At 44.3% G+C, this 26,269-nt stretch overlaps 1 protein-coding gene across 4 annotated transcripts in view; it reads right to left on the bottom strand.

Moving 5' to 3' along the window:
- Nucleotides 6,084-26,269, bottom strand: part of LDAH (lipid droplet associated hydrolase) — a 111,628-nt gene continuing 91,442 nt past the window's right edge. For 2 of the 4 annotated variants that reach the window (XM_005662712.3, XM_013996308.2), the window contains 2 exons: nt 22,353-22,435; nt 7,235-9,843 (listed from right to left, as the gene is read on the bottom strand). In XM_005662712.3, coding sequence (XP_005662769.1) covers nt 9,646-9,843; nt 22,353-22,435 — 281 coding nt within the window. In that variant the 3' untranslated portion in view covers nt 7,235-9,645. Of the gene's footprint in view, nt 9,844-15,080; nt 17,383-22,352; nt 22,436-26,269 lie in introns of those variants that run through there. The other 2 variants (XM_005662715.3, XM_013996307.2) reach the window with 2 other exon arrangements.

Raw genomic sequence — 26,269 nt, 5'->3', positions numbered from 1 at the left:
TAAAACGTGTTTTTTTTGACGGGGAAATGCTCAAGTTCAAGCCAGGAAGTGAGCCTCTGGAAAGGGGAACTTCTCTGTTACCTTCCACCTCCGTCAACCACGGATGGAACAGCAGCATCCTTGGAGCAAATTTTGGTTTTGGTATTTCACTTTATGCTGTAGTGCGAACAGCTTTTGCATTTCTTCTCTTTTCTTTCTAGGGTCGCGCCCGCAGCACATGGAAGTCCCCAGGCTAGGGGCCGAATCGGAGCTGCATCTGCCAACCTTCCCACCTAGGCCACAGCCACAGCAACACCAGACTCGAGCCGCATCTGCAACCTACACCACAGCCCGTGGCAGCACTGGATCCTTTAACCCCTGGAACAAGGCCAGGGATCAAACTGGCATTCTCATGGATATTAGCTGGGTTCGTTTCCCCTGAGCCACCATGGGAACTCCTGCTTTTATGTTTTTATACAACAAAGAATCATGAGTCATGTTAGGTCTTGTAGCTGCAAGTATTTCACCCCAAATGAAAAGTTAAGGATTTTTCACAAGGATTTTTTAAAATATTTTTTTACTTGTCCTTCAGCAGATGACAATAGGGGATTCGGAAAAGTTTGGAAAGAAAAAGTTTTAAATATATATTAAAAAAAGCAGCTCCTCTCTGTGTGAAGGTTTCTGCAGAACTGCTGCACTAGCTTATGTGCGGTGCTGTTTGAGCAGGTCCTGGATGGGCAGCGGGGGTGGGCGGTGGCATCTGACGTGGTGGACACCGAGCCACCAACAAACACAAGCACTCCGACCCCAATGCCGTGCTTGTAAGGCAATGGGCGAAACTTCAAAATGACAGTGATGGCATCGCAGCTCAATAACACAGATTCCCTCAGCAGCTAAGGACAGAGTTAATTAACCTGGGGGGAATGGATAGAAGTCCCTTTCATTTTACGGTGACATTTAGTGTTTCTCGGCTTGACTTGGGAGTGAGATGGGGAAGGGGATGAGGTTTTAGAACTTTGAACACAAGCTGAAATCTCCTTTGTCCCCTGTTTTCCAGCTCTGGTTCGGCCAGGGCAGAACTCCGAGGCTGGGGGGCTGGAGATGGTGCCGTCTCCTGGCTGCCCAGCCTGGCCATGTGGGCAGCACGAGCTGATGTCGTGAACGTTGCCCCTGTGCCCGGCCAGCTAGCAGGGAATTCTTCAAGGGTAGGTACAAATCCACTGTGTATATGTCTTCTCAAATTTAAATAGATTGTACATATTGAAATGTAAATGAAGTGTAAAACAGCAATCTCTATTTTTCTTGACAGTTATATAGCAGTGTATATTTGTTAAACATGCCTGTGTACTCTTCATTAACCATTTTAATATTTTGTACAGATAAGCTGATTAAATATTTTATTGATAAAACTGCTCCTGACTGCTCTTTAGAGGACCGCTTTTTTTTTTTTTATAATTTTTTTTATTTTCCCACTGTACAGCAAGGGGGTCAGGTTATCCTTACATGTATACATTACAATTACATTTTTTCCCCCACCCTTTCTTCTGTTGCAACATGAGTATCTACACAAAGTTCTCAATGCTATTCAGCAGGATCTCCTTGTAAATCTATTCTAAGTAGAGAACCGCTTTTTGACCTGTTGTTATTCAGCCTTCCCATGTCAGTCTACACCCACTCCTCAATACTAAGAACAGGGATCAACCACCGAGGTCTTAGGAGTGCCTGCAGTGAAACTGGGGTGGGGTGGGGTTCTGGGCGCATAGCTGACCATTCCCGCTGGAAACACCCCAGACTCTAAGATGGAGTCATGTTCGAGGATGGGGGGGGGCCTGGGAATGGGGCTGCTTCCCCTCGGGTCTTTGCGACTGGTGGACACTGCACAGGACACAGTGAGCTGCCCCACATTGTATGAAGCCACTGCACAGGCAGGTGGAAGAATCAAGCAGGTTTAGGGGAGAAGAGACCAAAATGTAGCGGAAAACATTTTCTCTTTGGAAAACGAGCACTGGCATGTGCGGTGAGTGACCGCTGTCCTTCCAAATACAGCGTGAGTGGAGATGTTTTCTGCTTTCAGACACCAGGCTGCTGCTGCAGGATCCCCCTCCTGCAGAAAGCAGGAGCGCCGCCACTCTGCAGGCTGCACAGTTGTGCCTCTGAATTCCAAAGGCATGAGCCTGACTACGGCAGGTTCCTCTGCGAGGCCGGTTGCATATTTTAGGGAAACCAACAAAGTCCTACAGCAAATTTGACAGAGCACTTTTTCTCAGCGCTCTTTCAGACAAGTACAAAGATCGCTGCTCAGTGATGCTGTCTTGGCTTCTTCAGCATCTCCCCTGGACCAGGCAGGGGAGGACCGAGCACACAGCCTTCTATGGCTCTCACGCCTGACGTTTCCTATAGATGAAGAAGACAGCTATTTCATCTGTTCCCAAGTATTTCTGGGAGAGGATTAGTGATGGAGCAGTACTTGCGGGACGATGACAAGGATTTGTTTTCATGAATGACACATCCACTGCAATCCACTGTTCTTCTGGAGGGTGAATGCCTGTCCCTGTGGTCATGCGTCTTTCTCTGGTAAAAGGTAAATCAAGAAAGCCTACTGTTTTTTTTTTTTTGTTTGTTTCTTACTTTCATTACTACCATATAAAGGAGTCTCTTTGGAAGAAAAATAGGCTCATCTTTCAACGAACTCATTTGGTAGGCTGTGGTAAAGGTATAAGCTTTATGGTCCTGCCATTGAAAAATGTAGTCTTGCGTTGCTTTGCTCATAACAATCCTCGGTCAGGTCTTCATTTTCTTATTTTCACTCTCCATTGGACCTGCCCAAGCATTCTGCAGTTCGAGGAGTACACGTTCAGTGAGAAAGCCTAGTTACAGGGAGAAAGGAAAGTCATGGAGAGCATTTCAAACTTTATCCTTTTTCCCAAACACGGATGAGAGACGGTCTAAGGGTCCTGCAATGACTGATGCCAAAAGGGGGTGAATATTGATTCCACAGCTCCCCCTGGCCCAGGTCTGCCCTGGAATGCCCCACTGCTGCTCATGTCAAGGCAGGTCAAGGCAGAGATGCTGCCAGCCACTGCCCCACTGATCTGGTGATGGATGCCTTGGGCTCCTGTGCCCCTGGAAAGCCTTCGCTTTTCTGCTCAGGAGGAAGAGTGATCTGGGGAGAAATTTGTTGTGACGTGTCACCAGTGTGTAGCCACCAACCATGAGGCTGGGGGTGTCTGCTGAGTCCTAATCGCATGCAGGTGCGTGGCCCTCCAGCCTCGGCCAGCGGGAGGAAGCCCAGATGTTGTGCGGAGCCGGAGCAGGGTGGATTTGCAGAGGCGGGATCCTGGCCCCTCTGTGAGGGAGGGAGGCCCCACAGGTGCACCTGCACCCCTGGCTGTCATGGACACCCAGTCACAGGGTCACATTCCCATCCCAGGGAAGAGGAATTTTCCCATAGACTTACCCAGCAAGGAAGGCTTTCCCAGCGTGGGGAGGTCAGCACAGGCCCCTCTGCCAGAATGTCTGAGGAATGCAATACAAAATGAAAACGCTCTGCTGTCCCCGAGCGGGGGCTCAGGTATTGTTGCTGTAATTCCCACTTGGGGTGCTGCATGGGGCCAGTGCTCAGCAATAATAACCACATACTTGGTAGCTGCTAATACCCAAACTCCAGAGGTTTTCTAATCGTAGAAGAATGGGAGTAATAGTTGCAGTCGGAGGTGACAGGAAGAATGGGCCTTGACGTGCAGTGGCCCTGCTAGTGCCAGAAAGTGGCCAGTCGATGACCTGGAATCTGCCTGACCCAGGAGGACACAGCCCGGCTGGGGAAATGCACAAGGGGTGAGAGAGCAAGGCTGGGTCCCACTTCCATTCACTCATCCCATTTTGAGGGACACGGAGTCCCAGCAGCGTGACTCCTTGGTCGTCTGACCAACTCAGGGAACTGCCTTTCTCGAGAGCTTACTATCAGGTGTGCCAGCAACTCTTCATTTAGGTTGTAAGATGTATTGAACATTCTGTGAGGCCTGAGAATACAGGGACAACTGAGATACAAATCCCATCTCCTAGGACCCTCCTTTTAAGAAAGGAAGGAGTGGTGATGGTGGGGCAGGAAGGGTAAAAATCTAACTCCTGCACTAACGGAAGTACAATAGAGACGTGACCGGAGGGCCTCGAGGGAGGGAGACGGGGACAGAGGGACTGCTCCGGGAGGCAGAAGCAGCTGGTGGTTTGGGCCAAGCCTCCAGGGAGTGGCGTAGAGGCACAGGCACTCTCATAGCTGGAGCAGTTGACCCCGAAGGTTCAGGGCACAGCACGTGTTCAGAGGAGCAGACAGAAGGGACCGCGTCTGAGGCACCAGGTGGCGGCGGCAGAGCTGTCAAGGTCGGGTGGGGCTCAGCCCGGCCCTGACCCCACACACTTGCTTTCTCCCCCCGAAGTCCACTGCCCGATGCACCCCACCCAAAGCCCTCTGTTTCCGCTTTCATTCTTTTAGCCCCTCTCAGTTAACAGCTCTCCACTCTTTGCTTTTTCCTTTTTTTATGGGAACCCAGTTACACATACATGTATACATAAATTTTTCCTCCATTGTTGTGCTGCGTTGTAAGTATCTAGTTCTTCACTCCTCTGCCAGCCTGGCCCTCATCTGCCCTCGCTGTGACCCCCTTCCCCAAGCCTCCTCTCCAGCTAGGCTGCCCCCTGCTGCCTCCAGGAGGCAGCAGGATGCTGTGGGAAGAAAGGGTGACACCACGGCTCTGGAGTAGAGGCCTGAGCTTGGAGCTTGAATCCAGCTGTCACTCAGTAGCTGTGATGTCTCGAGCAGGGACCCACTTGGCACCTGTGGGTAACTTGTAATGTGAGTATCATCGTGACACACAGGACCGTGAGGCCTGAGGGCGACCCGTGAACACGAGGGGTGAGCAGCACATCGTCCTTACTCTGGATTTTGCTCTCTTCTCTTCCAAAACCACCCAACTTCTGCCTGTCCTCCTGGCACCAGGAGCAGCCTCCTCCTCCCTTTTTCTCTTCTCAGAACGATAGCAACCCAAGCCCCTTCTCTGGCTCTTACCTGGTTTGCTCTCGAGATGCCTCCACTCTGCCGGAAGAGGTCAGACCCATGTCCCACACTAGCTCCTACCTGGGCCCACATCATCACTCACCATTTCCTGGGGGGTAGAGGCAGGAATCTCAGCCTCACGGGAAGGGAAATCTTTTCTCCTCAGCATTCCTGCAGGAGGGCATCAGCCTCAGAGTTATATTTGTTCACTGGGCCCTCTTAGTAGCCCTACCCCCAAGGGAAGGAGCAGCCCAAGTATGTCCTCTTCTCTTGGGCAAGAGAAGGCCGGGGATAAAGATGATGGATCTTGTGTTAAGAAATGGCCGGCAGGGCCCTGCTGTACAGCACAGGGAACTCTACCCAATATTCTGTGATAATCTACATGGGAAAAGAATCTGAAAAAGAATGGATGTGTGTACATGTATAATTGAATCACCTTGCTGTACAGCAGAAATTATCACAGCATTGCAAAGCAACGATACGTCATTAAAAAATGGAACAGAGAGAGAGAGAGAGAAATGCTTGGCTTCCTCCATCTTTTCTAAATGACTCTAAGCTCCTCCAGGAGATGCCCGAGTATCCTGGGCTGTGTGTGGGAGGCCTGCATGGCTGGGGTCAGAGAACTGCTTCCGGTGAGCAAGTTTCCCCTTCCTTTACCAACAGGAACCAGTTTCAGGCTGGGTGAAACAGTGCAGAACCCGGGTACCCATGGGTCCTCCACTGTGAAGAGAAAGCAAGGGACAAGTCTGCCATCCTTCTCCTTTAGGTACCATTTAATAAAGCACCCACCATAAGATAGACAGAGTGCTAAATGCCATATGTAAGACCTTATTTGATCCCATTAAAGACACACAAAGACCCTCCCAAAGTCCAAAAGTTAAAGCAAGTACTTTCATAGATGAGGGCCGGGGGCGGGGGGTGGATGCTCTGGGAGGTTAGGCCTCTGAACAGCGTCAACCAAATAACAGACAGATCCAGGATTTGAACTCCTAGCTTCATTTACTTCCTAGAAGAGGCAATTCACTTTCTGGAAAAGATGCAGAAGGACAGAACATGGTGGTGTTTGTTTTAATAATTATTCTTATAAATTTCAAAATCATCTCAAACTTACAAAAAAGTTGCAAGTACAAAGAACAGCCTTTCCCTCTGAACCATTTAAGGGTAAACTGACATGTCCCATGGATCCCAGAGGCTTCAATGTGTCTTCAGTACAAATAAGGACACTCTCCATTTATCCACAGTACGACCAATGAAATCAGAAAATTAACACTGGGAGCTCCCACTGTGGCTCAGTGGTAACGAACCTGACTAGTATCCATGAGGATGGAGGTTCTATCCCTGGCCTCACTCAGTGGGTTAAGGATCCGGCATTGCTGTGGCTGTGGTGTAGGCCGGCAGCTGCAGCTCCAATTTGACCTCTAGCCCGGGAACTTCCATATGCCATAAGTGCGGCCCTAAAAAGCAAAGAAAAAAAAAAAGGAAGAAAATTAACACTGATTTCCTTCCTGCTATTCCTCACATCCCCTTCAGTGATGTTTTGCAAGTTGTTTCAGCAATGTTTTTTATAATAAAACCAGCTAATCCAGAATCAGGTGCCGCATCAAGCTGTGTCTCTTCAAACCTGGAGTTACATTTTAATGCACTATAGGATGAAGAAAAATCCAGCCTTTGGAGGCCACTGGAGAGGCTGATGGTGAGAGGGCCGCTGTCTCGGACATCTTGCACGAACGCCACCTCTGGAGGTCCTCCTGCATGGCCCAGAGCAGGCTGGGGACAACGCAGGCAGCGGTCACGATTCCGGCTTAGGCCTTTCACTCAACACTAGGTAGCCCCAGAGGAAATGACTGTCTTTGCAAAGGACCATCTGAGTGGCCGACTGGAATATACAGGCAGAAATGCTTTTGGAAATTGGACTTCATCCACTCCTTAGCAGCTTTAGGCTTTCGTTCACTTTTTTGTTATGATGATTTTTTTTTCTTTTGTCCTTTTAGGGCCGCACCAGTGGCACATGGAGGTTCCTGGGCTAGGGGTCTAGTCGGAACTGTAGCCACCGGCCTACGCCACAACCACAGCACCACAGCTCATGGCAACACTGGATCCTTAACCCACTGAGCAACGCCAGGGATCGAACCCGCCACCTCACAGTCCCTAGTTGGATATGTCTCCACTGCACCAGGACGGAATGATGATGTTTAATAGTAACACTTGTTAGTACAGCCAGTCTTTATTGAGAAGATACTCTTGGTCAGGCATTGCACCAAATGCTTTCATTTTATCATTCCATTGAATTCTTCCAATAGTATGAAGTACATATTATTATTAATCCGATCTTATAAATAATGACAGTGAGCACAGAGAAATTAGATGAAGTTGTCTAAAAACCACACAATTGAAAAGGCTTCCAGAGCTTATATATCTTATCACCTCGTACATATGCATGGAAACATTTTTGTTTAATTCCTAATAAAATAAAATGAACTTCAATCTCCTGAAATCTGATTCATCCTTCTCTAAAAGCATTGAGAAGGTGACTTTTCAATTTAACAGAGAGACTTTGACCCAAGTCTAATTCAGGAGAATGCTAAGATTGTACCTGCCCCCTCCCTCTCCCAACCTACAGAGATCAGGCCAGGCAAGGTCATAAAGTGTGGGGAAAACATTTCAAAAATTCATTTGGTGCTGAGATGATAAACAGGAAATAAGAGCCCGTATCTTTTACTTTATCACTTTACTTATCATTTTTTAAGCTCTGGTATACTTTGGTTTATCAGATATAATTTCATACATGTGGACTTGAAATATGCAGTGATGTTATATAATAACACTAAAAAAAAAAAAAAAGCTGGGGGTGTTATATTTTATTTCAGTAGCATCATTTACCCAGTACGTGCTTCAGGTTGGTATTTGAGCATCTCCTGTATGCAAGGCACTTCAGAGCCATGCTTCCAACGTCAGATTTCTAGAAGATTCCTCACTCAGATGCCAGTAAGGACTTTGCAGCTTTGTGCCAAAGGCTTATGCATCTATCAGTTCCTTTCTGGGGCCAAGAGCACTCCCTGCCTGGAGCTTGGCTCCTCTCCTCTGAAAGTCCTTTGCTCCGATGCAGAAGCCATGCTAAAGGATCGTAACTCATTCGCCACTCACCACAGGGTTGGCAGCACATCAGAGCTGAATATTTCTTCAGGGGCCTTTAGGTTTTGAGAGGAAGGACAGCATCCTAGGTCTTTAAGGAATGATAACATCGTGAGGGATTTCCCCTGGGAGAAAATGGAATGTTTCTATTATCAACTGGCTCTGCAGTCAGAGGGATTTATTGGCCCCTAAGTTCCCAGGATTGAGTCGATTTAGGGAAGGAAGCAATATTGTCAGCCCACTCTAGGCTGGGGAACAAGCTTCTTCTTTGCTGGACCTCAAGGCATCCAGAGGAGGTTGAATTCACGTCACTTAAGAGCTTGTTTTGGTTCATTAGTACAATAATTTCTTTCCAACTAACAAAGCTAATGCAGAAATGGAGAACTCATTTATGGTAATTCTCTATTCAGCAATTTAAAGATGCCCTTTCAAAAATTACTTCCTAGAAGATTTTCAGAAGAAAAGAATCATAATGTAGCTAACAATCTATCCTCAATGCCTATACAGTACTTGGCTCACTGCTCGGTCTCAGTGGAGTCGGACTGTAAAAACCACCAGAACGGGCACTTGCATGTGGCAGGTACAGGGCTGATGTGGGACAGTCCGGTGCCTCCATCCTGGCTCCCAGGAGCCTGCAGGGAGCTCAGAACCAGAGGTTGCTGACTGTCTGTGGAGGGAGGAGTAGTTAGGACCCTTCGATAATTATTCATCCTTCTTAGCTGATGGGAGGAATGTCTGCCGGACTCGATCCTCTAATGCAGGTAGATGAGGAAGTGACATTCCACAGGGAAGGAGACAAGCAGGGCTTCCCCTGCCATTGGCTCTGCTTGGGCTTGTGCCCTTGGGGGCCAGACCAAAGGCTAACCTGGGGGTCTGGAACAGGTGCGGCATGCAGGATGTCCTGGTGTCCAATCTGATTCTGACGATCTCCCTTCTGTCCTTAAGGGAGACCTGGGTCCACTGCCCACATCCACTCTCCTCTTCCTGCTACTGGAACTTGAGAGCACCCTTCTCCTGTTAAATGTGCGACTACACATTTAACTCTCATTGGTCTCTTTTACATTTTGTAGTAGGTCTTTCGTAATTTCCTCTAGAAGAGCCTATTTTACATTGTAACCCAATTAAAACCAACTAAATTTAAATTTCCTTTTATCTTAAAGGATCCTGCCTACCAAATAAACTATATGGTGCCAGTGGGCATCTCATGCAAACGTAAGAGCCCTTGTTTAGATCGCGGTGTTCCCTGAGTCTTGGAAAATGTGTTATTAACCCTCTGGAATATTTCATCACCTGTGTTTATTTACTTCAGCCTGCAGCGTGGAGAGCTGGGAGCTGACAGTGGATGAGCCAAGAGGTTCTCACTTTTTTCTCTTCTAATATCAAACATTAAAATAAACGATTATCTGCTAAGTCCACCCCGTACTACCAAGGGGCAGTACACCCACTGCCTGCATGTGCTAGCTGTCGGGGCTTGCTCCTGGGCGTCAGTGCTGCACTTTGGACAGATCATCCTTCAGCCAGGCAGCTACCATGGCGGCCATTTCCCGGTGGAAATGGAGGACAAAAGCGTGAGGCATCATTTTCTCACAGAGTCGAATATCTCCCTCTGGAAAATCTCTCTTCATGTCCTCATAGTACTCTTTTGGACACCAGGCATCCTTGGTACCATAGTAAAATGTAAGCTAGAAGACAAGAGAAAAACGTTTTGTTAGAAAACACTTCCCCCTCGCAGCACCGATATGACACCAGGAACCTGCAATGCTTTGAAAACAGCCCCTGCACGTGGCCCTGGAAACCAGGTCCAAGCTCCCTCCAGAGAGCAGCTCTCTCCAGACAGCAGGCCTTCGTGGTCTGTGAGCCTGAATCTCGGCATGTGATGGAAAGAAACCCATGCGGGGAGAGCCTTGTGTGATACTTCACGCATGATTCGCCACAAGCACTTGCCAGGCATGTCGCGGATGTTGAGGGTGGGAGAGACACTGTGGAGAGAGTAGACGAGGGCAAGGAAGTCGGACTGAGACATAATCGCAGAGTGACTCGGAACCAGGCGTTATGCACTTAGTGGTTTTCGTACAGCTACGTGGTAGGCATGTGGGACATGTTCGCTGGATGGATGGCAAAGATGAGTCAGATAGACTCGGGCTTCTCGATGTAGCAGATGAGGAGTGATTAGACCCCTGAGAGTGTCCATGACTTTCTACAAATAGGCTCCATGGAGCAGGTGAGTGTGCTGATTCTGTGGGGAGGGGTCCCAGTCATACTCGGGTGACAGCAGGCAGGCTGGATGGAGAAGGAAATTCCTTTGAGACATTACTAAGACCCTTACTGCATACTGATCTGTACTAGCCTGATACACACACGTTCATGTGTACACACGAATGCATATATGTTTACACACACACACACACATGCATGCAAGAGTGTACACATGCACACATTTGTGTATACATGTACATAAGCTATGTGCACAGATAGGTGTATGTGCATATGTACATATGGATATGTTTATGTGTACATACACACCTTTATAAGTATGTAAACATACATACTCTACATCTAGCTCGAAGATTCTGTTTTCACCGAAAAACTATGTTCTACTTCCGTATTTCTTAAAAAAATAGGCAACAAAAACAAAATCTTATTCAGAAGGGTACATATGGGTAATTTCTACAAAAAAAAATCTCATTCAAACACTTACTCCTTAATCTGTTCAGCAAGTACTAACTGAGCATCTACTCTGTATTAGGAACCTAGAAGTGAGAGAGTCTTTAGAGGAGGGAGGACTGGAAGCACTGCGTACACAGCAATTAGCCTGGATAAGGGCATCTGGTGGGAGCCGTGGGCAGGAAAGGTGCCCGGGTCGCTGAGGCCCAAACTGAATCTTCAAGTCGGGGGAGCAACTGTGGGGAGCGTAGCAAGCAAGTAATACATATGAGGGAGGGCGGCACGCTTGGGAATGAGAAGGAATTAAAAATGGCTGGAGCACAGGGTGGTGGGAAGTAAGACTGGAGAGGCGGGGAGAGATGAAGTCATGAACAGCCTGTGCCACGCTGAGGAGGCTGGACCTTGTTCTGACGTCCACAGGAGCTAAGAAGAGACTTCTCACAATGAAGTGACAGGATGAAGTCTCTATGGTAGGAAACTCACGCCCGGCTGCAATGATGGAGAGAGGATGGAGGGGATCAAGAGAGGTGGGAGGAGGAGATGGGAAATACGCGTTGGGGCTCGGTGGATATTTGACGCTTTGGATCGTTAAGTCCATTATCTGAAATCTGGACAGGTGAGATTGCTCTTTTAAAAACACGAGCCTTTGTTACACGAACCTTATGATGTAACCAATATTTAAAGAGACGGTTAGTTAAAAAACACTTTAAAGAGGAAAATTTTAATGGAGTACCCCAGAGAGTCAATTACTAACAGCTCAACCTTGAGTTGCAGACTTATTCTGAATCACTTCATAGTGGTTCTTCTGGCTGTCACCTGATGTTTTAGCTTTGAATGCTGAAAAGGACCTGTGGCTCAACCATTTCTCACTTAATTTACTCTTCCCATTCTCCTAGTTTTGCTCACTACAACTATTTCTGGGCACACGAGGGCCTCACAATCAAAATTCATTTTTCCAGGGCTCTTAGCAGAGTATGAAGTTCCTTTTGGTTTCCTGGAGAATAGGAGAGCCTGGCTGTTGCCCGGTTCTTTCCTCCTGGTGCCAGTCTCTCTAGAGCCCTTAAAATGCTGCAACTTCACACCCAGTGGGTGACTGTTCTGGCCAGTTGTGGAAAAAAAATTTTCTCAGAATTTCTCAGCAACCACCCTGCTACCTACAGCTTCTCCTTGAAATACTGTTGGAAGTATAAGCTGTCTGCAGGCATTAATTACCAACAGGGCTAATAACTTCAGGTTCCCCCCAAACCACTCCCTAGTCTCACCACCAAGAATCCTTTAAATTATATCCAGGAAACAGTGTCTGGAACAGTCATTATGCAAGTTGTTCAGCACTTCCTCAGAGTATGAAACAGTGTTGAGAAATCTGGAAATTTGAAATTCAGACATGCGCTTGTGTCTGTCAGGTCTGTTCCTCTGCTCCAGGGCTTGAAGATACCGGGACACTGGGAAGGTTAGTCTGGGAGTCCTCACCCCGGTCCAAGCTACAGCGGGACATAAAGGGTCGATGAAGGAAAGCAAGGCCAAAAAAACCCCCCCTGAGGAAGTCTCTTTGACAAGCAGGACAACAGCCTTGTGGCACCTGCGGTTGCTTTCTGCCCAACTCAGAGACTAGTGAGTCAACTGTAACTTGAAAGGACTCCATGGAGAAGTGGAGCTTGATAGGCCTCAGCGCTGGGGAAAGGCCACCCCTTCCCTCATGCGTGAAGGTGTCCGCTGAGTAGGAATAATAAACAAGGATCACAGGGACCCACACCTGCCTGGAGTATCAAGAGACACTGTCCCGGTAGTTAGGTGGCATGTGCTGTGCAAGGCATATACTAGGAGGCTCAACACAAGGTGACACCAGTGTTCAAGCCAGCGTCACAGTGAGGACTACAGACTTCCTGTATGTTCATCTGATTTCATTTCTGGATCCCCCATGACCGTAATCATTTTGAGGGGGTTGTATCTCCTCACACTGCTAAGTGATAGTGGGGTAAGGTCTTTTTGTTTTGGCTTTGTTTAAGTTCTTCAGGCTGTGTTCACTGAAGGGCTCTGTAAGAAAGTCTTGGCTTACAAGGCAAGTCTTGGCTGTTTCTAGTGCCTTTATATACACTGGCTCAAGATACTTCCTGTTCCCTAGAGATTATAAGTCACAGGCAATAGATCTGAACAGAGGACTCTGCACCTGTAACCCTAAACAGAAAACTGAAAAATATGGGGTGTGTGGAGGTAGTGGTGGCGGGTAGGAACGGACAGGTGAAGCAGAAAGAAAGAAATAACCAGACACCGAAGCATAGTGGCTGAGAGTGTATACTAGTCTTATGTTGAGACGTAAAAATGAATCACAACAAATAACAATGACCTGATGAAAACTGAGAACCATTTTCCAGGTTCTTTGCTAAGCTCTGTGTTCACTGAGTCCTTACAATAATATTCTGAGGAAGGCTTTTTATTCCTCTTTTACAGAAAAGGAAACTTAGGCTTAGAGAGACTAACTTGCTTAAGTTGAAACAGTTAGTGAATATAACCCAGTGAAAACCTGAGTTATAAAACCAGAGAGAGCATTCATAATCAATACCTTTTACTACTATTTAGAATTTAGAATAAGCCGACTCAAGGTATGAAAACACAAACCTGAAGACTGAAAGGGATGAACCTGGTAATGAAACCTAACTGAATGTGATCATTACGAAGAGGGATGAATTCTGTGCAGTTCCTCTGGGGTGTGGCTGGTCGTGGGGTGATTACCACTGTGAAAGTACTGGAGCTGTTCACTAAGAATCCCACGCTGGCAGTAGGATGTTCAAATCAAAAGTTTACAAGAAAATACATTCTTTTCTGTAGTTTGTTTCTCCTTGGCCCTTGTGTTGATACGCATGAGCACTGATAAAAAGTATATATTATTGGTATGGAAATTCTGCTACTTCCAAATTGTTAAGTAATCATGTCTCCATTAAACACAAAATTTAATTTTCTCAGTTCTAGATTTTGCCCAGGACTGTGCTCTTGCTTTTCTCTGTGAACCTTCTACAGTTAAGCTGGAATTATGGTTCCCATAGTCTCTGTGCTCTCAGGCGTATTTTCCTTTAGCTTTCCAGCTGCCCCTGAGGAGATATGTCCCTGATAAGATGTCCCTGCCAACGGCTGCATCTTGCTCCCATACAGAAGCCATGCCTGTCTTTTCTCCCGAGGTTTCTTTTCTTTTCTTCACTTTTTGCTGTGGAAACTGACAGGTTCATAGCATTTTCCACCCTAAATGACTCTAAGCCTATCTCCCATCTGGCCCTGGCTCAGTGGTCAGAATTGGGAAGTAAGACAGCTCTGCCCTGGAGAAGCTCCAGAGTTAGGCGAACACAGGCATGTGCAGGCTGGTCCTTCAATACAACAGGCAGAGAGAGGTGTGAACAAAGTGCGGGAGGAGCCTGAAGTAGGGAAACCCTTCTGCCCCGAGGGAGTCAATGCAGCTTTGCTTTCGCATATGGTGCACTGCTGGCTTTTATGCACGACTAATAGAGGATTTACTGTAAGAACAAAAGAAATATTAGACACCATCTCATGACATGAGTTTATATATTTGATTTAGCGAATTACTAACAAAAATCACTTTCAATGATAATAGCAACATCGTACAATATTAAACATGAAAAAAGCCATACACCAAAAATCACTACCGGGCGATACCAAATATTACTCAGCTATAAAAAAGGGAGAGTCTGCCATTCGCGACAACATGGATGGATCCTGAGGGTGTTATATGATCTCACTTCTGTGTGGAATCTAAAATAAAACAGAATTCACAGAAACAGAGAGCAGGCTGGTGGTTGCTAGCGGCAGGGGGAAGGAAGTGCGGGAAATGGGTGAAGGTGGTCAAAAGGTATAAACTTCCAGTTATAAGATAAGTAAGTTCTGGGGATGTAACACACAGCATGGTGGCTGGAGTGAACACCATGTGGAAAGTTGTTAACAGAGTAGACCTTAAAATTCTCATCACACAAAATCTTGTAACTAAGTGAGGTGATGAATGTTAACTGGTGGTAAAGTTATGTGCTAATTCTTTTTTTTTTTTTTTCTTTCTTTTCGCTTTTTAGGGCTGCACTTGGCGACATATGGAAGTCTCCAGGCTAGGGGTTGAATCAGAGATAGAGATACAGCCACAGCCACAGCCACAGCAACACGGGATCTGAGCCACATCTGCCACCTATACCATAGCTCATGGAAATGCCAGATCTTTAACCCACTGAGCGAGGCCAGGGAGCGAACCTGCATCCTCATGTATACTAGTCAGGTTTGTTACTGCTGAGCCAAGACGAGAACTCCCTGCTAATTCCATCTCAATAAAACTGGAATAAAAATCTACCCGAATTACTTCTCTTTAGTACAAGTCCACTAGGACTATAGGCATCACAGGAATTGCTGCTGGACAAGAGCAATGGGTGGGCGGCTGCTTCTAGCCTCCCCTAAAAGTCAGGCACTTAGCCCTCAACTCCACAACCTTAAAGGAAAGGAAAGCTATTCTGTAACACACGCATCTCTTTTTGGTTATTTAAAAATCCCATCCAGAGGGGTGGGGGGATGTGCTTGGGTTGTGGGATGGAAATCGTATAAAACTGGATTATGATGATCATTGTACAACTACAAACGTAATAAATTCATGGAGAAATAAAATATCTAAAAAACCCAGTTATCTACAATCATGCTATTCAGTAAAAAAAAAAAAAAAAAAAAAAAAAAATCCCATCCATCTTGGGAACAAAGGGATAGCAGTCACAAGCCTTTAACATTTCATTGCAGTCTTTCTAAACAACCATTTTTAGGAACTTGAAAAACTGCTAAAGAAAGGGAGGTATTTTAGAAAATCCATTTTTCAACTTATCTTGTTTCCTTTCTTTTTTCCCCCCAGAACTGGCTCAATTACCATTCTCAAAAAAATGAGAATTAAAATCCCTAAAGATTAAAAAACGTGGCCAAAGACGGAGGTGAACAACAGTCCTTTAGGAGCCCTGAGCCCTGCTCCCCCTGCAGGCATCTAGGGGGGCACTGGGAATCGGGCACTGAAGGACCAGGCGGTCCAAGCAGGTTCTGACTGGACCACTCTCCAGTGGCTGGAACAATCCCGCTTCCAGAGCCCTGCCAGGCAGGGCTCTCTCCTTTCTGCATGACTCAAGGGTAAAGGGCCAGAACCATACCTTATTCCCAAACAGAGGTCAGTGGGCCATCTGGTGACTAACTGCGTCTCCTTCTTACCTGGGACTGGGATGAGCAGCAGACCCAAGGCATCTGCCCTCCTCTGGTAAGGCAGCAGGGTAGGAGGCACTGGGGGCAAGTTTATCTTCCTGTGCTTCTGCTTCTCCCTGGTTATATGCCCCAGGAAACTGGCAGAGGTGCTGGAAGAGTCTTGCTTAACTAACGGAGAAGTGGCCGGCTCCGCTGAACCCTCCACACGAGGGTACAGGGCCCGAGTCCTGCTGAAGATTTAAGTACTACTGTGTTTTCCTTCCCTGCTGTTCCTACACAATGTCTCCCTCAGGCATCTAAGGAGAAGCAGTGGTTAGAATGGGACTGGGGCTTTCCAGGGTCACATATTTAATATTACCAAAATTTTTCATTATAGAATAAAAATATCTGAAAGGGTGTATGGGGGAGGAAAAGTTAGGCAAAGTCTTTGTAAAGTACTCAGAGGCATATCTAGGATATTTATAACTTCGTAATAGTAATAATAATAATAAACAACTTTTACTGAATGCTTAGAACATGTCAGACACCCTTGCAAAGTCTTCATGTGAATTACACATGGCCTTATATTTTTCAAATAATTTATGAGAATAGATACTATTATTAAACCATTTTATTGATAAAAAAGGAGACACAGCGTGGTCAAGTAACTTAACCAAGGTCACACATGTAAAGCAAGTGCTGGAGCTGGAGTTTGACCCTCAGGCTGTGACTCTAAGATTCTGCTCCCCAAATACACTCCTCCTTTGGATCATGCTCCACTAGAGGACTCAAGGGTATGCTAACACGAGTGCCTAAAATGAAGCTCTCAAGATCAAAATGATATAAACAAACCTATCTATTTCCAGGATGATTATGATATTCTGAACAGGCTTCAAATTAAACAGGCAGAACTAACACAATCAGTCTCAGACCGAGGCTGGCGGAAAGGCAGTCCTGCTTAGCTGGTCCAGGGAGCGCTTCCTATGCTCTGCTAAGCGGGACGTGTGCATGTCCGAAGGATTTGCATGCCCAGATCTACAAACAACTGCACAAGGTCTGTTCCCAAAGGCAACATGTGCCTCTGGGCTCAGGAGGACTAAGCAGGATGGGCGAGAGCTTGAAGCAGGGGGTCCCTGTTTCTGAGGACTCTTTGTCTCTTTTCCAACCTCGCTGTGGCCCCAGCCTGGTCCCCAGGGGGCAGGAGCAGCGTTGCTTTGCAGGAAGTCCTTCCACTGCTGCCTTTCTTCGTCAGAGAGCAGCATCTCACGTGCTCTTTATGGGAACAATTTCAGACCCCTGTTGACTGATAGTGACATTCAGATTCCGTCTGGCAGTAGTACACACCAGCTGTTTCCATCAGCCTAGGCCAAAGATGGTCACGGCAGTTTAGAATTTCCCTCCTAAGTGAGTTTTAAATGAAAACTTCGTTTCTAAACCAAACACTAATTCACTTTTCTAAGAATGAGACATGCATCCCCTTAGTGTTTAGAACAATGACAGAAGAAGGGAAGGCTGACCTCCTATTTGCCTCAGACACACCAGGTGCCTCATAAAGCAGAGCGTACCCTGGGGGCTTCCAGAAGGACTGGAACTGGGAGGGGGGGGCAAAAATATACAGTTGATTCTTTTGCTTTGGTTTATTCCATCCTGGTTCTCATTCTCGTTCCTCCTGCCTCCACTTCCTTCTTATTCATTAGCTCGTCTCCCTCCTCCCAACCTCTAAGCTGTGTTCCCCGAGGATCAACCTTTAGAAGGCTTCTCTCCTTATACTACACACTTCCTTAGGTTACTGTTACCCATGCTCACGACCTCAAATGTATCCTCATCATTCCCCAATCAAAACTGAGCCCAGCCTCCTCTTCCAGGCTTCACACTCGTACATCCAGCTACCTGCCAGATTGTCCGCTTGGATGTCCCACAGGTATCTCAGACAAAAATGCCAAAACTAACTACTTTCTCACCCGTCTCCCACAGCGTGCTGGGGCTTCACCTCCCATCTTCCCTATCTTGTTACAAAATCCAAATACAGAGAAATAATCTTAGACACCATCTCCATTCTCTCATATCCTACGAGTATCCTTTGATTCTACTTCCTAAATCTTTCCAAATTCTACCTCCTCGTCACCCCCAAATCCACTGCCTTAGTTCTTATAAGAGTCCTCTAAACAGGTGTCCCACCCCGTTTCATTCTTTCCCCCCATATTCTGATACACATTCCCTCCCCTCCCTCCCATAATCCCCTTCATTGGTTAATCTGGCCATAGTCCTAGGGCTGAGTGATACGAACTGGTACCTCTGAACTGACTGAACAGATGGCATATGTTTGTCAAACATTCTGAATACCACATATCATCCTGATTATTACCCCCTTCCTTAAATCCTTCAGTGGTTCCCCAACGACTCAAAATAATCTCTTTAAAGTAGCATCTCGTGGTTTCTTGTCCTCAGGCCAGTGCCCAAGCTACAATACCACGCTGATTAACTTTTCCAGTGCCTCAAAGCAAGACTTCTTCACTTAGGGTCTATAGGTCCACGTAAGTTCATGGGCAGATGCAGCACAGTTACAGGGAGAGGGGTAATGTAAACTTGGGTGGGAAAAAGAATGTCTTTTTTTTTTTTTTTTTTCTGATCCCTAACTATAATTTAGGACTGCCTTTAATAATGAATATAGCAACAGACCACAGAAGTATTAGTAATGCCTGTATTTTGTTACCTATAAAATTATTGAAAATTTCAAATTACAGTCAACTTGTAAATAACTAAAAATTTATTTATGCACGTCACTATGAATTTACAAGAACAATTCTGACTGCTATTATATCGCAATATTTAGTTTGTTAATAAAGATGCACGTATTATACACCACAAATTTGTTTTTAATATATTTTGATAACTTTAATATTAATTTTTGGGGGTAATCTCATGCATTTATTTCATGCACTTAGAAATATTATTCTGAGAAGTCTACACATGACATAGCCGAAGAGATCCATGGCACAAAAGAGGCTTAGAATCTCTACTTTATCTGTCCATCCATCTAGCATGCATTTATTATCAGCAGGTATCACGCATTGTGCTAGGCCAGCGGGATACCCAGATGAGAAAAACCTTCAAGGTGGATGAGAGGGGAAACCGACCATTTAAATACTGTGTGATAAATGCAATATTATCACTTTACATATGGAGCCATGGGGGCTGAGGGGGAGGGGCATCTAATCAAAACCAGGGGCTGGGGAAGGCCTTTTAAAGATGGCAGTGGAGCCAAGTCTTAAAGGACAGGTAGGATGTAGCAGGTGAAGAAAAAAACACAACCTGTGACACCACAGTCCCTACTATACTTTTGGAAACAACTGTGAGTCAGATATATTTGCTCCAGGAAAGGGAAACGGCTCTGTGTAGTGAGGAAGCGCTGTCTGACACGGTGTGCAAAGTCTCTAGACCTTAGAAAGAAGGGAGAAGACAATCAGCTCCAAAGATGTTTCAGTGTTAAAAGGGCCCCTTTCCAGAGTTCTCTTGTGGCACAGCAGGGTCGGGACCTGGTGTTGTCACTGTAGCGGCTTGGGTCACTGCCGTGGCACAAGTTCAAGCCCTGGCCTGGGAATTGCCACGTGCCATGGGTACGGCAAACAAACAAACAAACAAAGAGCCCATTTCCCTCAAGAAGATAAAAAGTTCTCCTTGTGTGGAAATCCAGTGGTAGAAAACCTGCTGATTATGATGGTTTTCTAAGGGGAAGACAAAGAATCCCAAAGCCATCCATGTGAGGCGGTAGAGTGACTGCTTTTACGCTTTCTTGTAGCTTCCTGAATAGAATGCATAAAGATCACTTTCAGAACTGTTTTAAAAGCTGAATCACTGAAATGTATTGAACAATTTTTGCAACAAAATGTGTGGCTGAAAACACTTGAGTCAGTGTTTCACAGTGAACAGTCCTGGATAGGCATGAAGTTTCTGAATGCTTATATTTGGGCTGAAATGGGACAGAGTAGCCTTGACTAGAGTATCTGAAACTGGGATTACATCTAGTCTTGGGAATTAATTTTCAAGTTTGACTTATTATCAGGGTTGTGTGGAAGGCAGGAGAAAATGCCCACTATTTTCCCAGAACTATGTTTCCTTTCAAGTTGCCTTATTTTCTCAAGCAGTCTGGACACATGTTCATTCAACTTTCACCAGTATTAAATTACAGCATGTTTCCTTTTTTTTTTTTTTTTATTACAGAAATAAGTTGCAGTAAACTTCCTGTCCTATAACTCATTTCACTAAGGAACGGGAATTGTATTATTCTAACGGAGAGCTCAAATTTAGCTGGTAGAAAGGATAGCCAATTAATTGCAGGCAGCTTTGCATCATTAAACTAAACAATGTCTTGCTTTCCCAAATTCCACAAGTACATTAAATGCTATCTTAAAAACAAAACCATTCCCTGTGGTTGGAAAAGTTTAGTCCTGTGGCTGTGTGTTAATATTAACCTTGAAACACCTGCCATCTACCATTTTACCCCCATATTTCTCCCATAAAAGGTTCAGCAAACTGCAGTCTCGACACAGTTACCAAGAGCAGCCCTCTATCTGGGATTGATTACACTTGCATATGGATTTAACTTAGCACAGGAATAAGTTAGCACCTGCCTTTGACCTCTTCCTGAGCACAACATACAAAGAGAACCCAAGAATGACGAGTACTTTACAGCAGCTGGCTTCCACAGGTGGTAAGATGGGCTCTGACACATGATGGGTCTAGTCATTCAGCAAGTGTGAATTCTGGAAGTGAGCATCTGCCAGTCTTATTATTAACTGGCAATTGAGGTCTTTTAAATGAACTTCCAGCCTTGAGAATTCAAATGCATTTTTGAAACAAATTCACTTATAATTTAACTAAAAAAGAAAATGCCGTTTTTCTTGTATTTTCACATACGTCAATGACTGGAAACATTGAAAGCCCTGGAGACAGGGTCCTTGTGAGGCCTGACCTCCCGCATTCTATTAGGTAGGGTTTCCACTGTCTCCAAAACTTCAATCTCTAGTCAACTGCTATTTTAGAAATATGATGACCACTATGGCCATAAGACAAACACAGAATGGCACTTTCAAAAGTTCTCTCTGGGTGAAGCTACTAGAGATGAATATTCTAAAACTATTTTTAAAGAACATATACTTCTCTTGCTTTACAATAATTGTATTGGAGGGGTTAAGAGAAATACAAATTAACACTATAGGCAAAAGTTTAAGTTAAATCTCACAAAGTTTATGAGGAGATGCTAAGCCCAATGGGGTATTTAAGATTTTACTTGCAGATTTAGGTTCCTGGGCCCCGTTAAGACCTGACCACACAGTGGGACTCATCTCATTGCATCTAGCAGATGGCACAGTTCAGCACTGATGACCGCAAAGCTCTATATTTGCACAGACCAACAGAAACATAAAAGCACACATGTAATTTAAAAATTTCTATAAATTACACTTTAAAAAGTATAAAGGAATGGATGAAATTACCTTTAAGAATATATATCATTTAACCCAATGTATCTAAAATATCATTTCAACACCTAATCAATATAAAAACATTAATGAAATATTTTACTTTTTTTGGTGCTAAAACACACATTTTATACTTACGACACATCTCAATTCACAGGAGCCATGAATAACCACATGTGCCTAGTGGCTATTGTGTTAAGATGGGACAGCTCTATCCTATTCATGATGGACAGACAGACTAAAGATACCATGGGAGTACTAGGGCCACCTAAGTTCTAGGGTGCTTAGACATATTCTAAACCATGGGCCCCTCAGTCTCAGAGACTGCTGCTTCCAAATACACTCGTGTAAGATTCTAGCACTTGCAGCCGCATTTCCAAATGCTAGATATTTCAGTTGTAGCCTTTCTGCATCTGCTTGTGTAGAAAACTGGTCTTGGTGTTAGAGGTGGGCATTCCTACTCTAATGAACTGGAGAATAAGAAAGATGGGCTCACTGAGTCATCAGATCATAGGAATGTTAGTTCTTTTCCAATGTGCTACTTATACTTTAATAAAACTCATTTATTCCATACATATTGAGGTCTTCTTGGACAGGGCTCTAGAAAGAAGTATTGATTCTAAAAATAAACCCAAGAAAAACAGACGGTGAAACATGCTTAAGTTAACTATGCAGTCAGCCTTACTTTCTACGGCACTGTCAAGGACTGCATTGAAGTTGACTAGAAGTAGAACTTGATTTGCAAGGAGCAAATCCTTGAGATCTTACAGATTTTAACCAAATCTAGCCTTTATTCCTCAGTACGTATTTCTGTCCATCTACTAACTTCCTTGCAGCACTTAAGTAATTACCTTAGATAAATGTTCTTTTATGGTTTCGTTGTCTCTCTTCACCACCTCCATCATTTCTTGGCTCGCAAGGTAGGCAACATTAACTATATTAAAATAAAAGGCAAATACTTAGAATATACAGAACAAACACAAACGTCAAATTAATTGAACTACGTTCTACATTCCTGCTCCACCTTTTCTTCCAGCAAGTACTATATGTTTGAGATGTTAGTGAGGCTAAGAGAGGCATGTAAGTCAGGCAACATGTGTTGTCTTGGAAATAAGAGCATGTCCTATGGAAAAATATCCCCTCACCCTCACCTGGCTTTCTCAATAGCAACATTTAGCAGTATGATGGCCTAACGTCAGATACCATAGCAGATGTGATAACTATACCTGATCAGGGTGTTTTTATGATTTAAGGACTGAAGCACATATTTTTTTTCTTTTTATTACTCAAATAAATTTGTTACATTTATAGTTGTACAATGATTATCACAATCCAATTTTATAAGACATATTTTGACAGATAAGTCATGTATGCCAGGGAAACTGCGCACAGTTACGAACATGAAACTGTGCAGGAAACAAAACCAACTTGGTCATTTTTTAAAAAAAGGACACAACTAGGCATTCCCCTCAAGGTGCAGCAGAAATGAATCTGACTAGGAACCATGAGGTTGAGGGTTTGATCCCTGGCCTCGCTCAGTGGGTTACGGATCCGGCATTGCTATGAGCTGTGGCGGAGGTTGCAGACGCGGCTCAGATCTGACGTTGCTGCGGCTGTGGTGTAGGCCAGCAGCTGTAGCACCAATTCAACCCCTAGCCTGGGAACCTGCAGGTGTGGCCCTAAAAAAAGGCAAAAAAAAAAAAAAGGACACAACTAAAAAGAATGCTTATTTTAAAATAGGTTTAAAGGGCCTTTAAGAGTTGTTAGTGAGGGTTAGTCCTATTAGGCTGACTGCAAAATGAGCAGAGTGACCCTCATTTTCAAGATACCTGGGGACGAGGAAGAAAGCCAGAAATAACATGAATTTATATGACTTTCTGGTACTGCTACACACATTTTCATTTGATTCTTTGTGTCCTGAATTCCACTTTGATTGGTGTTTTGTTACTTTGCTTTCTTTTTGGCACCATCTGCCTATCTGTCCTTTCTTTTATTTTTAACCTTTTATCATTTTAAGTATATCTCTTGAAATCATAAGTGAACTTCTTTAAAAACACAATATGAAAGTCTCCCTTAAATAAAGGGACTTAGCATATTCACATATACTGCTATAAAAGATATTTGGCCCTATTCCAGTCGTCAGTAGAAAAAATTAAATAATAAAGTTCACAGCAGAAATTAATGAAATAGAAATCAGAAAAACAATTGAGAAGATAAATGAAATCAAAAGGTAAGTTCAATAAAACTGATAAACCTTTAGCTAGACTGAGAAGACAAAACGTTATCAATATCACGAAAAAGAAGCAACATCCCTACAGATACTACAGACATCAAAAGGATAATCGGGTCATGTTGTGGATAACCTGATGTTAAGAAATTCAATAACTCAGATGAAACAGTCTGCACAAAGACACAAATTTTAAGCTCACTTGAAATAGATAACCTCAATAGTCTTATTATCTATTAAATTAAATTTGTAAGTTAAAGCCTCTCCACAAAGAAAACTCCAGGGCAAGAGGAGTTCATTGGTCTGCTCTACCAAACATTTAAGGAAGACATAATATTAATATAAATATTAATTTATTATATATAGTATATATAGTATATAACATATATAAATAACATAAGTTCTTCCAGAAATGACTACACAGATATGGATATTTAATTTCTGACAAAGATAGCATTTCGGAGCAGCAGGAAACAGGTGATCTGTGGCAGCCAGAATTCTAAGATGATGCAAATAATCCTTGTCCTTTTAAAATCCCTCCGCTTATTAAAGTGTGGGTGAAACCTGTGGATACAATGAGATATTACGCCCATAATGAGGTTGTGCTATCAACGGAGAGACTTGAAGGGGGATTACCCCAGTGGCCTAACCTAATCACACAAGTCCTTCAAAATCGGACTTCCCTCTGGCTAGTGGCAGAGGAGGAAGTCAGAGATTCAAAGCACCAAAAGGATTAAATGCACTGCTGCTGTTGTTTTTTTTTTTTTCTGTTTTTTGTTTTTTTTTTGTCTTTTTGCCTTTCCTAGCGCCGCTCCCACGGCACATGGAGGTTCCCAGGCTCGGGGTCTACTTGGAACTGTAGCTGCCGGCCTACGCCAGAGCCACAGCAATGAGGGATCCAAGCCGCCTCTGCGATCTACACTACAGCTCAAGGCAATGCCGGATCCTTAACCCACTGAGAAAGGCTAGGGATCCAACCTGCAACCTCATGGTTCCTAGTAAGATTCGTTAACCACTGAGCCATGGCGGGAACTCCAACCACTGGTGGTTTTTAAGACGGCGCTCTTGTGAAAAGGACATGAAAGTGACCTCTAGGAGCCGAAAGGGAATCCCTGGCTGACAGCCAGCAAGAAAATAGGGACTTCAGTCAAAACGCCACAGGAACTGGATCCTGCCAACAACCTCATTGAGCTCAGAAGTGGATTTCTGGATGGCAGGAGCAGAAAGGAGGCTTCTGAGATGCAGGCAATGGTGAGTTTCAAGCTGAGTGGGAGTTGGTTACAAGGGAATTTGCTCTCTGATATTTCATGGAGCTAAATATTTATGTTTTAAACACTTTTCTGTAATGTTATTCTTGAATTATAAGAAAATTATAAAATTCAAAAAACTTGTAAGGAATCTTACACTTCTAAAAGTAAATTTTTCATTAGGGAAACCTCACCCACCCTGTATTCCTATTCTCTTTTTTCCTGGTAAGTTTCCATCTAAGTATACTTTTATGTTGTTTGTTTTTAGAAAGTAAAGCACCAGTCTCCTTTCCAGTAATTGCTCCAAGGAAGCCATCTTTTCATTCCTCAGAAATGCTCATAACACAGCACAGTGGTCAGAAATAATAATACCAAGCAGAAGTGTAATTTCCTAAGGGGAAAACAAATGTCTCCTGGCAATGACTGTCAACAGCATTCCTGGAAATCCAGCAGAATTTAGTTTCAAGCCCTATAGTGAAGGAAATATCTAGTAGCATGAGTAATGGAAATAAAACAAGAAGGGAAGAGAATGATTTAAAAGAGCGTTACTTGTCTACTTTTATTTCATTACAAATCTAGATAATTAAGGTTTAAAGAAAACCTCACTGAGTGCAATGTTCTGTTTTATTTGCTACCATCATCTTCTGAAATCTGCATAGTATTCAGGTATCACCACAGGACTTCAACTCACAGTGGAGTGGCTAAAGGAATGAAATGAGTGAGGGTTAAAGTTGGAAGACCAACAGGACACTTATCTCACAGGTTAAATGGTACCACTTAATTCTTCACGTACACATCACCTACAATAGAAGGCTGTCTTCTGTTTAACTCCATCACCTATCAGGATGTCATTTTGTCCGTCTGAAAATCCCAACTCATCTTCAAGTCTAAATTCGTTTGTCCCCTCCTCCCTTAATCTAGCAGAACTCATCTCTCCTTTCTTGGTGTTGCTCCTGCCCTGTATCTGTTCATAATAGTCCTACATTCTTCATGTTTATTTACCCTACCATGCTGGAAATAACCCAAGGACATCAGTGATACTTCATTTACTGTTCTCTCCAGTGCCTATCCAAGTGTTTGCTTCATGGCAGGTGTCAGTGTGGGCTATAAATTAAATAAATAGGAAGGGATTGTTGTTTTTTTGTTGTTTGGGGGATGGGAGGAGATGGGTCAGGAGGAAAAACTTGCTGCCTTCCTTGAAGTGGTACAAAAGCTGACATGAGAATGGGGCCAGAACTGGAGGGCAAAGCACACTGACAATGGTAGGCCGAGCTGGCAGGTATTTGTACAAAAC

This window comes from Sus scrofa, chromosome 3, assembly GCF_000003025.6.
Source record: "Sus scrofa isolate TJ Tabasco breed Duroc chromosome 3, Sscrofa11.1, whole genome shotgun sequence".
Classification (NCBI taxonomy): Eukaryota; Metazoa; Chordata; class Mammalia; order Artiodactyla; family Suidae; genus Sus; species Sus scrofa.
The sequence above is the reverse complement of the archived record's forward strand: the minus strand, read 5'-3'. Positions and strand labels throughout refer to the sequence as shown.